This window comes from Salvelinus fontinalis, chromosome 3 (genome assembly GCF_029448725.1).
Source record: "Salvelinus fontinalis isolate EN_2023a chromosome 3, ASM2944872v1, whole genome shotgun sequence".
Taxonomy (NCBI): domain Eukaryota; kingdom Metazoa; phylum Chordata; class Actinopteri; order Salmoniformes; family Salmonidae; genus Salvelinus; species Salvelinus fontinalis.
In genome coordinates this window covers 45,017,399-45,030,003 of record NC_074667.1, presented here as the reverse complement: position 1 = coordinate 45,030,003, position 12,605 = coordinate 45,017,399, and the positions used below count along the sequence as shown (strand labels likewise).

General features: G+C 42.4%; 1 protein-coding gene across 2 annotated transcripts in view; it reads left to right on the top strand.

Moving 5' to 3' along the window:
- Positions 1-9,798, top strand: part of LOC129850130 (ephrin type-B receptor 2) — a 161,698-nt gene extending 151,900 nt beyond the window's left edge. For both annotated transcript variants that reach the window (XM_055916690.1, XM_055916689.1), the window contains exons 12-16: positions 234-449; positions 778-927; positions 2,193-2,386; positions 3,105-3,260; positions 4,012-9,798. In XM_055916690.1, coding sequence (XP_055772665.1) covers positions 234-449; positions 778-927; positions 2,193-2,386; positions 3,105-3,260; positions 4,012-4,120 — 825 coding nt within the window. In that variant the 3' untranslated portion in view covers positions 4,121-9,798. The remainder of the gene's footprint in view (positions 1-233; positions 450-777; positions 928-2,192; positions 2,387-3,104; positions 3,261-4,011) is intronic.
- The last annotated feature ends 2,807 nt before the right edge of the window (positions 9,799-12,605 follow it).

Genomic DNA, 12,605 nt, shown 5'->3' with positions numbered 1-12,605 from the left:
TCTGGTCCTCGTGGTGGTGGTGAGGGTGCAGGTGGAGGCACAGCTGCAGCCCAGATCCAGACACTCCACATGTATGGGGTAAAGCCTTGGACAATCCAGGGAGGAGAACAGCTGCAGCCTGCCAGACCGAGCCCAGCCCTGCCCAGTCTATAGCCATATCTATTCAATCATATCCCACAGAGGGAAGTCTCAGACCTGGGGATGTATCATATTGTGATCCTTTTGTTTTGCAGCAAAACGACGGTCAGTTCACAGTGATCCAGTTGGTGGGCATGCTGCGTGGCATCGCCTCTGGTATGAAGTACCTGGCCGACATGAACTACGTCCACCGCGACCTGGCCGCACGCAACATCCTGGTCAACAGCAACCTGGTCTGCAAGGTGTCCGACTTCGGCCTGTCCCGATTCCTGGAGGACGACACGTCAGATCCCACCTACACCAGTGCCCTGGTGAGTACCATGACGTCACCGCAAACACCGCACACACTCACACATATACATACACACACACACACACACACCTCACACACTACATTACCCATCATAACAAAGGCCCTTCACCTGTCCCTCTCCTCCCTTTTTACGGAATTCCATGTCACACACATCCACTCCCAGGAGTTTAGTTATATCCATCTCCCAGTTTGAATTACAGAGTATTGTTGCTGAGAATAATATGCAGAGCCAGGACACTCTCTGCAGAGCCAGGACACTGTGACGATCAGGTTTCCGTCTCACTTCCCTCTATAAGGTCGTTCCCTCATTGTGTTGTGTTTCTCAGGGAGGGAAGATCCCTATCCGATGGACAGCCCCTGAAGCCATCCAGTACAGGAAGTTCACGTCCGCCAGTGATGTCTGGAGCTACGGTATCGTCATGTGGGAAGTCATGTCCTATGGAGAGAGACCTTACTGGGACATGACCAATCAAGACGTATGTATTTATAGACCTTTATATATCTATATATCATTTGTCAAACAGAACCACTCTAAGCATGGCATCAAATGCTTAAAAATAATTTCGAACAAAGTCTGATTATTCCTGAATGTTATTACCTCTATATGAACCCCCATAGAGATCCGTTTTGTCATGGTGGTTCTCTTCCCCTGGCTAAACAGCAGCTTTCGAACGCGGGTTTAATATGAAAGCCCCCCAGTTACCACAGAGCGATAATAAGATGATTTGGAATGCAAGGCAACGCTCCGCAGACTATTCCTGCTCTTGACTGGAGCCTCTGTTTCCAGGCTCCCTCTGGGTGGTGGAGAAGAGAGCAAATTATGGGGAGAGAGATAATGAAAATAGTTTCAAATTGAAAGTGTGAACGCTAATGCGCTAAGAGGGACTGAGGAGCTCGACGGTTATCTTATTAGGGGCTCTAGATAGTGTTTCTACTCCATCTGGGTCTTGGTTGGGAGGGAGGCCTCTGAATGAGATTAATCTGGGCCTGAATGGAGCTCCATAATGGTGGTGATAATGAGCAGGGGATTGTGGGTCCTTGTCAGAACCCTCCTCTGGGCCGGTTGTTCCCCACTCCTCCCTGATCCCTCCCCCATTTTTTCACATTTACATTTGAGTCATTTAGCAGACATTCTTATCCAGAGCTACTTACAGTCCCCCCACACCCTCTCCCACCACCAACAACACCCCTGGCCACTCTGTCAGACTAGACCTTTTTGGTATAACAACGACCATAGAGTTGGGAAAACGTATATATTTGTATAGCAGGAACATTACTGTACACAGTTTCTAAAGGCCATACTGACTAAGATTAAATCACTGCTGGCACAGTCTGCATGGATGTGGAGAGCAATTACTATTAGCCTGATACTTTACTGTGATGCTTAACTGGTACAGTAAGTATGCAGCCAAGCCAAAACCTTTTCAAAATTATCATTATTGTTAATGCAATAATGCTTACAGGATTATGTTTGTGTGTGGGTATGTGTTTTTACTTGTGTAACACTGCTATGGTTTTATCTTTCAGTGCATACTGTATTTCAAGAACATAGTTCTCATTTGAAATCACTGAAATATTAATCAACATGTTAGCCAAATAGCACTCTGATCATAGAAGAAGTAGCTTGTGAGAATTGTGAGAGGATGCTCTCCAATAGGATTTCCGTCTCTCTCTCTCCTCCCCCTTCGCCTCCTTTTAGAGCCTCATAGCAACCCTTAGAGATCTGTGTCTCCCCCTGCAGGTGATCAATGCCATAGAGCAGGACTACCGGCTGCCCCCTCCCATGGACTGCCCCTCGGCCCTGCACCAGCTCATGCTTGACTGCTGGCAGAAGGACCGTAACAACCGGCCCAAGTTCAGCCAAATTGTCAACAACCTGGACAAGATGATCCGCAACCCCAACAGTCTGAAGGCCATGACCCCGCTGTCTTCAGGGTGAGTGGAACACTTAGCACGCTCTCCTTAGATCTCTGTCAGTTTATCTTTCTATTAGTCTGTCACTACATGTCTGTCTGTCTGTGTATTAGTGTGTTTGAGGCGAGTGTCCCTCTGTCTCCTTGCCAGCCATCACAATATTCAGGACTGTGTTCCAGTATTACTTTCCTATTTCCATATAATCCAAAATAATTTAATGCATCTGCCCTCAAAGATGGGAAAACACTTTGACATTTCAAAGGACATGATTCCTTCAATGTTTTCAATTTTGGGTTACAGTTTTGATATTCATGGTACGATTTATTTCTACCGAACATTGTGTCTCCTGTTTCTTTTGGCGCCAAGTGGGTATGTAAATAAATCCCCTTTTGATTTGATAGGTCAAGTAATTTCCATGAATGCTTTAGGCAAATCATGATTTGATTTGACTCTATATTTACATTGTTGGTGGTGTGTGGAATAGAAACACTGTGTGGATACTGGCACTAAGCCTGCCAGTATCCATCCATTGTCCTCAATTGGAAATATAATTTTCTTCAAAATCGATTAGGAAAATGGCCACTGTTACTTTCTTTTGTCCTGAAGGCTAGCTTATTGACTAGTGTATTGTAGGCCTTCCACTATTGTGTACTGTACTGATTGCCATCATACAGGTGAGAGAGTAATGACACTGTCTCTAAAGCTGTGTTTGACTCTTTGTGTCTGTGTCCCCCTCCAGTGTCCATCTTCCTCTCCTGGACCGCAGTGTTCCAGACTTCTCCAGCTTCAGTACTGTGGACGAGTGGCTGGATGCCATCAAGATGGGCCAGTACAAAGACAACTTTGCCAATGCTGACTTCGCCAGCTTTGATGTGGTTTCCCAGATGACCATGGAGTAAGTGCTGATCCCAGACCTGTGTTTCTGATAAGGATGATAAGGATGAGGAGGAGGTGGGCTATTCCTTGACAGTATCATACCTTAAAGCCTGGATGACTGCCAGGCTCAGCCCCTGGCTCATCATAAATATGCCTCTCACTGTATGTCATTAGGAGATAATAACTGTGCAGCACAACTGCTCTGAGCTAGAACAGAGCGTAGAGACTCTGGCCATGTGGCTGCCAGATTTCTTATACAACAGTTTAAAGAAAGAAAAGATATAGGAGAATGAACAGACATTATGATGTTTAGGAATACATTCCTGCCTCAGTAAACGTAATAAAGACATCTATTAGCAGATAGACTCATTCAGAGGTCTGTTTAGTAAGACACACAATACTCTGCTCATTGTCTTTTGATCTCTTAATATCCTCCTAAGGTAATTCTGTTTTCAAATTATTTTCCAGCCACAACACTGGTTACAATACTTTAAAAAATAAGGCTCATCAGTCCATGGGGTTAGGGTTAGGAAACAAAATCATTCCATTGTCTCCAGAATGGAAGAAGTTGTTCAATAAACAGAGTAATTACTGTAAGCAGTCATGCCTTGGACTGAATTAGGAATTTGGCAGACTGGGGCCCAGAATTTAGCCTTGATCTAACTTGTTGATTTTACCTTGGCTTATGCCATGTGACTTGTGCAATAAAACCTGTTGTGTCGTCTGTGATGGCTTCCTCCTGACTCCTGTGGTTGTGTCTCCTGCCACAGTGACATCCTGAGCGTGGGCGTGACGTTAGCAGGCCACCAGAAGAAGATCCTGAACAGTGTGCAGATGATGCGTGCCTCCATTAACCAGATCCAGTCTGTGGAAGTTTGACCATCCAGAATGGAGCAGAAGAGAGGAGAGCAGAAGAGAGGAGAGCAGAAGAGAGGACAGCAGAAGAGAGGAGAGCAGAAGAGAGGACAGCAGAAGAGAGGACAGCAGAAGAGAGGACAGCAAAAGAGAGGACAGCAGAGGAGAGGACAGCAGAGGAGAGGAGCAGAGAAGAGGGGATTGGGATGCAGGCTCTGGGTTCACGGATGGAGTGGAGGTGTTTTTGCTTGACTGTGAACCTTGTCTTCCTACCAAACAACCATCCATCCACGGTCCCCTTTTTCAATCCCTCTCCTGTCCTCCTCTATCCCCTCATCCAAAGTCCCCATAACCTTTCAGGATCAGCTCTGGAGGTTTGTGGCCAGCAGGTCTACATGACCAGACATCAATCAATGTGGCCAACAAGGTTCCTTCTTGGAACCAGGATCATGAGAGGTTACTGACCAGTGACACATTTCTACTTCCATCTTCCACCTCGTTTTTTTTTTACGGTGAACTTTTTTCTTACATTTTTTGGTTTGTTTGATTTAAGAATTTTGTAAAGAATTTTGTAAAGAAAAAAAAGTTGAGGAAACTCAAGGAGTCTATAAGTATAGATGTAAACTAGGTGAACTGACTAGAAAGACTACCCTTTAAAAGGGTAACAGACAAGAAGACAATGAAAAATGGGAGATTTCAAGACCATCACTTTCAAAAAGAAACTGAAATATTATATGTTGTTTTTTTTTACTTGGGAAACAGGAAAGAAACATATATCTTTGCTGCCTCCCCAAAAGCAAACAGCAGAATAGACTGAGGAACTTGATCTACACTCCTATGGTTGACTTGGGAGACAAAATGGTGTGAGCACCATGGAATGGACATCTTTTGGCAGAAACTACTACCATGAACAAATTCAAGAAATTCAGTTATCTACCAATTTAAAGCAACACTTAAAAAATAAAAAATAAATACCTTTTCTCATAACAAGTAATTTCATTTTTCTGTGTGAAAATGTTGAAGATTTTCTCTCACTTGCTTCCTCTCACCGTGGGAAAGTTTATATTTTTTCAATGAAAACATCACAACCTGCCAAATGGAACATCCTCCCTGTGTACCTCAGATGATGTCATGGTCCTGTACATATCAGATGCACTTGACAATGGGACTGTGATGTCATCACTATGAGCCAGACATAGTTACTAAGACCTGGAAGTGATGGATTTAAATTGTTTCTTTGGGTGACTAGAGGGAGGTTTTTCTTTGTTGTTATTATTCATTTCATTTTCATTTTTTCAAAATGTTAGTTGTGGATTTTGAAGAATCAGTGTAATAAACAGCAAACATACAGTACTTCCTCCATGGATGAATGGAAAAAAATAACATTATGGGTGTTTTCCCTATAATGTTTACATAGGAGGGCACATATGTTTTGGTCGTCACATTATCTGCACTCTTAGAAAAACAGGTACTATCTAGAACCTAAAATGGTTCTTCAGTTGTCCCCATAGGAGAACCCTTTGAAGAACCCTGTTTGGTTCCATGTAAAACCCTTTCCACAGAGGTTTTCCACAGAGGTTCTACATGGAACCAAAAGAGTTCCACCTGGAACCAAAAAGGCTTCTCCTATGGGGACAGCCGAAGGACCATTTTGGAACCCTTTTTTCTAAGAGTGTAGAGTTTCCCCCCGTGTTTTAAACTTCACTGAGTGTGTGTGTGTGTGTGTGTGTGTGTGTGTGTGTGTGTGTGTGTGTGTGTGTGTGTGTGTGTGTGTGTGTGTGTGTGTGTGTGTGTGTGTGTGTGTGTGTGTGTGTGTGTGTGTGTGTGTGTGTGTATATGTGTGTGTGTCTGCGTGAGTGCGAATGTGCGTGTGTATGCGTGTGTGTGTGGCTAAATGTGCTCTGTGTTACAAAGCAACAGCTCCCAAAGCTGAAGGGCTAGTGTTTGATAGCATGCTGAGTTAATGATTGATTTCACAGAGCTTTGATATGTTACACTTTACAGAACACTGTTCCGTAAGCGCTTGGATTTGATACACTTTACAAAATATAATGTGCTTACATTATATTTAGCTTTTTTTTTAAGGTTTCGTTTTTAATTTAAAGTAACTTTATATTGAAGTGTTAGGGTTTTAACACCACATATGGTTATCTCACATTGGTATGGTCACGGACAAATCTTTTCACAACTGGGCAGTAAGTAACATTAGCATGGGATAGTGGATTATTTTACACATATTATTATAATTATTGTACATCATGGATGATGGGGAGCACTTGTGACAGCTTTTCCAAGTAGTCTATTGGCAGGGTCTGTGAACACAGATCATACGATACAATAGGCCTCCATGCCCTTGTGGAATTTTAGGAAATCATTGTTGGTGCACAAGCATTTCTGATAAGTGGAGTCCTTGAGACTTCTATTTTCATTTTATAGATACATATTGCATTTACTATATGGCTTCTGTGAATAGCTGTCTGATGAACGGAAAGCTATCTATCATTGTCAATGTCATTGAGGCCGATGTGTTGTTTGAGGGGTTAGGGAGCCTGGGGAGGTCCTGTGTTAGTCAAAACCCATGGATTCCCTAGAGATGGTAAATCACACAGTTTACAAACTCAGGCAAATGAGATCAGTACTGCAGAGCTGCTAATGGATAGATCCACTGAGACAGGCCCAGTACTCGATATAGACTGAGGAGCCAGACATGGATCTCTATCTGGTGCCCATTGCTCATTCCTAGTGGGGGTCCACAGCCTGATCACAGACCCGCTGACCAGACAGTGATTCCGTCTATTTCTCCTCAGAGCTAAACACACGCCTCAGATCCCCTGCTCTTCTCCTCCCACTGTGCTCTGCTTTCTCAGATCCATGACTTTGTGACTCTGCATGTTGTCATGTTGACAGACCAGGTTTGTTTAAAAAACAGACAGAATTTATATAGGCAACACACAACCTGAGGGCCCCGTATTGGTCTCACAGCAGGTGGCTATGTAAGCGGAGGTTCTTCCACAAAGAACCTTGCTGTCTGAACAGAACTTTGCTGTCTGAACAGAACAGGAGAGGTGTCCTATAGCACAAAAGGAGTGAAATCCCACCTTAGCTCTCATCTGTCACTTAGTCCCCAACTTATTCCACCCATTAACCCATATGGCCATCCAGAGTCTTTACAAACCTTTGGCAGGAGCATTGGGGTTTTCATCCAGCTTCTGTAACATCATCCTCCCTTTAGTTTTCTGTCTACAGTACTGTGTCACCCTGCATATTCCAGTGCAGACTCCATGCAGATGAAACAGCAGGAAGTACATCACTCTCACTGTTAGTCATTGCCCAGAGTGAAAGGGTAAATTATTCTGTGACCCAACTATCACTGATGCCACTGTGCTGTTTCCTTTAAAAAATAAATGTGCTAAATAATCTTCCTTTCCATCTCAAAACACTTTAATATTTGAGGGCACCTCAGTGATATTCAGTAAAGAGCCAGCAGGCTGAGTCAGTCTTCCCAAGATATAGACAGATATCCCACTGTCAGGGCAATTTCTGTTCAGGAAATCAGGCTCAGCAGTACAGCACTAATATTTGTGCTGAAGACAGACAGACGGAGTCTTGTGTCACTTGCAAATGTCTCCATTCATGCTCTCTGAGCTGTTTGGTGATAGTGTCAAATTAAGGTGATTAAGCGGGGGTGCTTAAACAAACTATGTTTCCCCGTGTGACGTTCAATCAAAATACAGTATGATATTTTTTTTATAATGATGAACTTAAACACACAGTAGTGGTGGACTCGTATTTAGAGGTATAGGAACGTAAATATAGGTATTAAGAAAGTGTTTTTATTGTCTTGAATTATTCTTGGAGGAGTAGGTTTGGTGTGTTACTTTGTTGAGAGAATCTAGATTCATAAGGAGTTGAGTCAACACTTTTAGTGGTTGCTCATTGTGGAGCTATGGAGACTGCTGAAAGCACTGTGCAAACTATTTATTTATTCTGTATCTGAACCTAATGGCATAAAGAAACCTTGTTTTTTCACCCATAGTTCATCCAGAGCTATCATTTGCTATTCGCCGGGGAAGAAACTGTCATCCCTCCTTCTTTTATTTTTAAAACGTTGATAGCCTCCAGTAGAGCTCTGTGGTACTGTTTCAAAGCCCATGCCTTCTGATAAAACCCCTTGGCACAGTGGTCCTTTCTGGGCCCATTGTAATGGACCTGTAGTATGTGATTAATCGATCTGATGGGATTATGATGGGGGGGTTTTCAGAATAGGTTCTGCTCACACTGAGGATTAGACTTCCCTGTGTGAATCCATGATGGTCATTATGCCACAATATCTCATGTGATGTCTCACTCAATAGTTATCTCTGGTGTGAAATTAAAGGTTTTAAAGCACCACCATAAGTACTGCATATGGGTTACTTTATACATAGATGGAATCAAGGATATTTTTACATTGTTGAGATTTTGCAGCTAGTTGAAGACGAGGAGAAGCTAAAAAGGTATAAACACACACATATAGTTTTTTGTTGAATGATTGTGTATTTTTCTTCCAAAGGCCACTGAAATAACAGGCATTTTCTAGACAGCAACTTTACACTTTCATGAGTTTCCATTTTTCATGAGAACATCAAAAATGCTCAATTTCTGAAGAAAAAAACCCAAAATATATTCTGTAGTTATTTTTGATGTACTATGTGCTTCACAAACATAAAATCTTGGGCTACCATCACTACAATTATTTAACAGTGCAGGGCAATCTCCTTCATACTCTCCGTTTTCAATGTCCAGGCTCATGCGACAGATCAGAAATAAAGGAGCATAGATGCATTATGATTAAACATTGAGAACAGAATATAACTGTGTTTTTTTGCAGTAGGGTTCTTTGTTTGGAATAAACAAGATACCTTGCTCCAGTATCACAGAACTCTGTCCTCTGCGCTTTTGTACATCTAAAACGCTTGTCTTTGTTTCAATGGCTTGTATCTGCAGATACAGTTGATGTTTCACTGTCAATGCGCATGTTAACTAATGCATAACAATCTTTTATTTATAAATCAAAACCAATGTATCTGAGATGTTGATTCAATGCATTGCGGACGCAAAGAACATTTCCCCTACTGTGTTCCGATTTTTGAAGGACGGACGAAAACCATTATGTCTCAATGTTACAATTACATGACAGTGTGCATAAACACAAGCTGTGCCGGCTCGTACTCATTGGTCTGTGTTTGTGGACCATCCAAATATGCCCCGAGCAGCAGTCCGCCTGCCTGCGTGGCTGTCAGTTCTGTGTGTATAGAAAATGGCTCCTGTGGATAACTCTCTTACGTAAAGCGTCAGAGCCCCCTCTACTGACATGGTGGCTAATAGCAGTCTAGTTGTGACAAATTTCCATGTGTTCCTTACGTTGTCTTATCCCCCCACATCCCCCTTCCTCCCCTATGTTCTTACCTCTCTGGCTGTTGGTAAAGACAGGCTGAAGATGGTCCTGTCTCCCCTGGCCTGTTGTAGCTCTCGTAGAACAGTGCCGGCCCTGACCACTGTGACTGATGTGGGAGGTCCTGTATTTCTGTATAAATGTACATTGACTGTAACCCTGTGAATGATGTAACAATTTCATTATTTGTAATATTGTAATTGGTTTATTTTCTAAAAATGGAAAGCCCAACTTGACTCTCCTCAATAAAAAAATGAGATCTGTTATACCACTGTATTATGGAAATAATTCTATTTTCACTGTTGTCCTCTGTATGACAGCGTGAAATAATTTCAGCTACAGTGGGCATCTCTTCATAGTACTTATGTAATTGTTACGCTGTATGACGAGGGGCTATTTTGAACCACATTGACCTGACAGTTTATAAGCATTACACCAGCCAGTTTGGGCTCAAACCCGCTAAAAATATGTGCATATAAATAAAAAATATTGTGGTGTTTTTGGTACAATTATGGGAAATGCAGTTGTGAAAGAATTCTATTTTTATTTTCTGTTAGAGGGAAGGGCATCTGTGAAGTAAAATACAGCATATTTTATGTAACTATGTCTTTTCCATATGAAAATATGAACATGTGTCTTCTTTATTTTTTTTGTCCCACAGTTTTTGGGCCAACTCACAAATCACATCTCTCACTCACTCGCAGCACCACACATTTTTTCTGGTTCCATGTCTATACTCATTAGAAGAAAGTTCTGTACAGTTCCCCCACAAGCTGACGTTCCTGAATGGAGGTCAGAATCTCTTCACCTTCGTCTCAGTTTTTGAGGCCTCATTAGCAGTTGATGTGTGAAAGGCTAGAGACCTCGGTGTGAACTCACTAAGACTGGCGTGTGTGCTAAAAGGTTTACCCCGTGAGCAGGAGAGGGGGTTCAGGAGTTCAGCGGCGAGACCCTGCTGGCAGACCAAACCCGTTCTCCTTCTAATCTCGACCACCCGCGAGTCTATCTTTACACGTTGTTAACTGTGATGACTTTGGGCCCAGCAGGGCCGACCGTGAGAGCAGGTTGGGAAATGCCTGTCATCTCAGATGTATGGACAGAATCGTGCAACAAAAAAATGGGGACAGTATGTGTGTGTGTGTGGGGGGGGGGGGGGGGGGGGGGGGTATTATAGAGAGGAAATTAGAGGAAAATGTTATGTGATTGATTGCTACATTTGTTCAAAATATAAGGTATATTAGCATTTCAGTCACTACTGTCTGTGTAAAAACAATGTTTACACAATAGCAAAAATTGTGTTTTCTTGAGTTTATGTTGTGTGTTTGAGTTGAAGCAGCAGTATCTCATGATAGAAGTACAGTATAGGGATCAATGGAATCAATGGACTTATACTGCAGGCCATATATCCCTCCAACCCAGCCCAACCTCTCTCTCTCTGTGTGTCAGCGTGTGGCTTACTGATCATTCATCATCAGTTTGTTTGTTACTGATGTAGCTGCCTTGCTGCAAATGTCACTACTCCCTCGGTGGATCACGTAATGCAGGGTTTTCCACAACCATGTCTGAAAGATATGCAGATACAAAGCTCTTCCAAGGTCATTCTGAGTCTATAGGTTAGAGTTCAAACGTCGGCTGTGTAGAAGGCAGAGGATTTATGAACCCAGGCCCACCTGAGGTCATGTTAGAATGTGGCATTAGAATTAAATAGTCCTTAAAGATTCCACTGGGATAGGGAGAGCTGGGTCTGATTTCTACACAACTGCTCCTAATCAGCAACAAACTGAAAGCTTCAACCAGGAGCCAGAGTTATGACACAGTGGCTAATGTAATACAGGCTGCCAAAAAGCCTTTTATTTAGAAAAAAATATTTTATGTGTCCAAGGATTCTGGACATCTGCAGTAGGGATTGAAGAGTTCTGTATGACCTGGCTTTGGGGGCTCAGTCTCATAGGGAACGACAGCGGTGAACAACTGGTAATCTGTCCCAGCAGGTATGGAGGACAGAGAGGTTTTGTGCTATGGCTGATACAGTGACCATATTACTGCCACACTGGCAGTCACGAGTCATGACCGCAGTCAAATTCCACTTGACCGTTGAATCGCGGTAGCTAGGCTTCTCCAAAACTGCACTCTGACACCGCTGATGGTCATTAGCAGCCTACCAAACTTGCTAACGGCTAGTGGCTAATGGTCTAGCACTCAGTTCTATTGTCCCACTAACCACTCTGACATCAATGCAAATGCAATTGAAAATCAAATCAAGCACTTCGTGAGAGCCCTGCCATTCACAGTTTATGCGCAATAGGATCACCTGTTGCTCAGCGAGAGCCAGCTCCTCATAGCTGGTTGATGCATGGAATGTAATGTGTTCCTATAAGCCCATGTTAAAAAGAGGAGGATCCCATCAGCTTTCTAAAGGATAGGCCTACTATATTTATTTCTCAACTTTGTTAATATTAAATTCTGTGCGACAATCTAAGTAACGTAAAAAAAAAATCCCCATCAGTTTAAGCAAGAGTTTTCTGTTTTTTTTGCATAGGCTGCCTCTCAATCCACTGCATCCTCCTATGTCGGCCTTCCACATCTGCGGTGGAAGGTGGCTGAGCTACAGCAGTGTTTGTGTCTTCTCAAGAAAATGTCTGTAGCGTCCAAACAAACTAATATGACCACTCTTTAGAAATATGAGCACGATGGTGTTCTCCATTTGCTCTATGACCCACACAACGGTCAAGGGAATTGTCTGAAGGTAAGCCATACAAATGAATGGAAGTATGGAGGTAGTTTTGTGCCAACAAAAATAAGGGGTTAAATATGTGTCCAAAAAAACACAAATATTTCCTGAGCTTATATCTTGTAGATATTGGACAGACACTTTATTTTTTTACAATTTTTTTACATTTATTACTGTGTTATTCAATGCGTTTCTATGGGCTATAGTAGTAAAGGCCAAATTCGATATTTTATACCCCAAAATACATATTTTTCTTATACCCAAAGGGTTCTAAAATTCCAAATAAAATAGTTAAATGATCAATGGTATGACCATCGTAAAACAATTCCATATTATATTAGTGG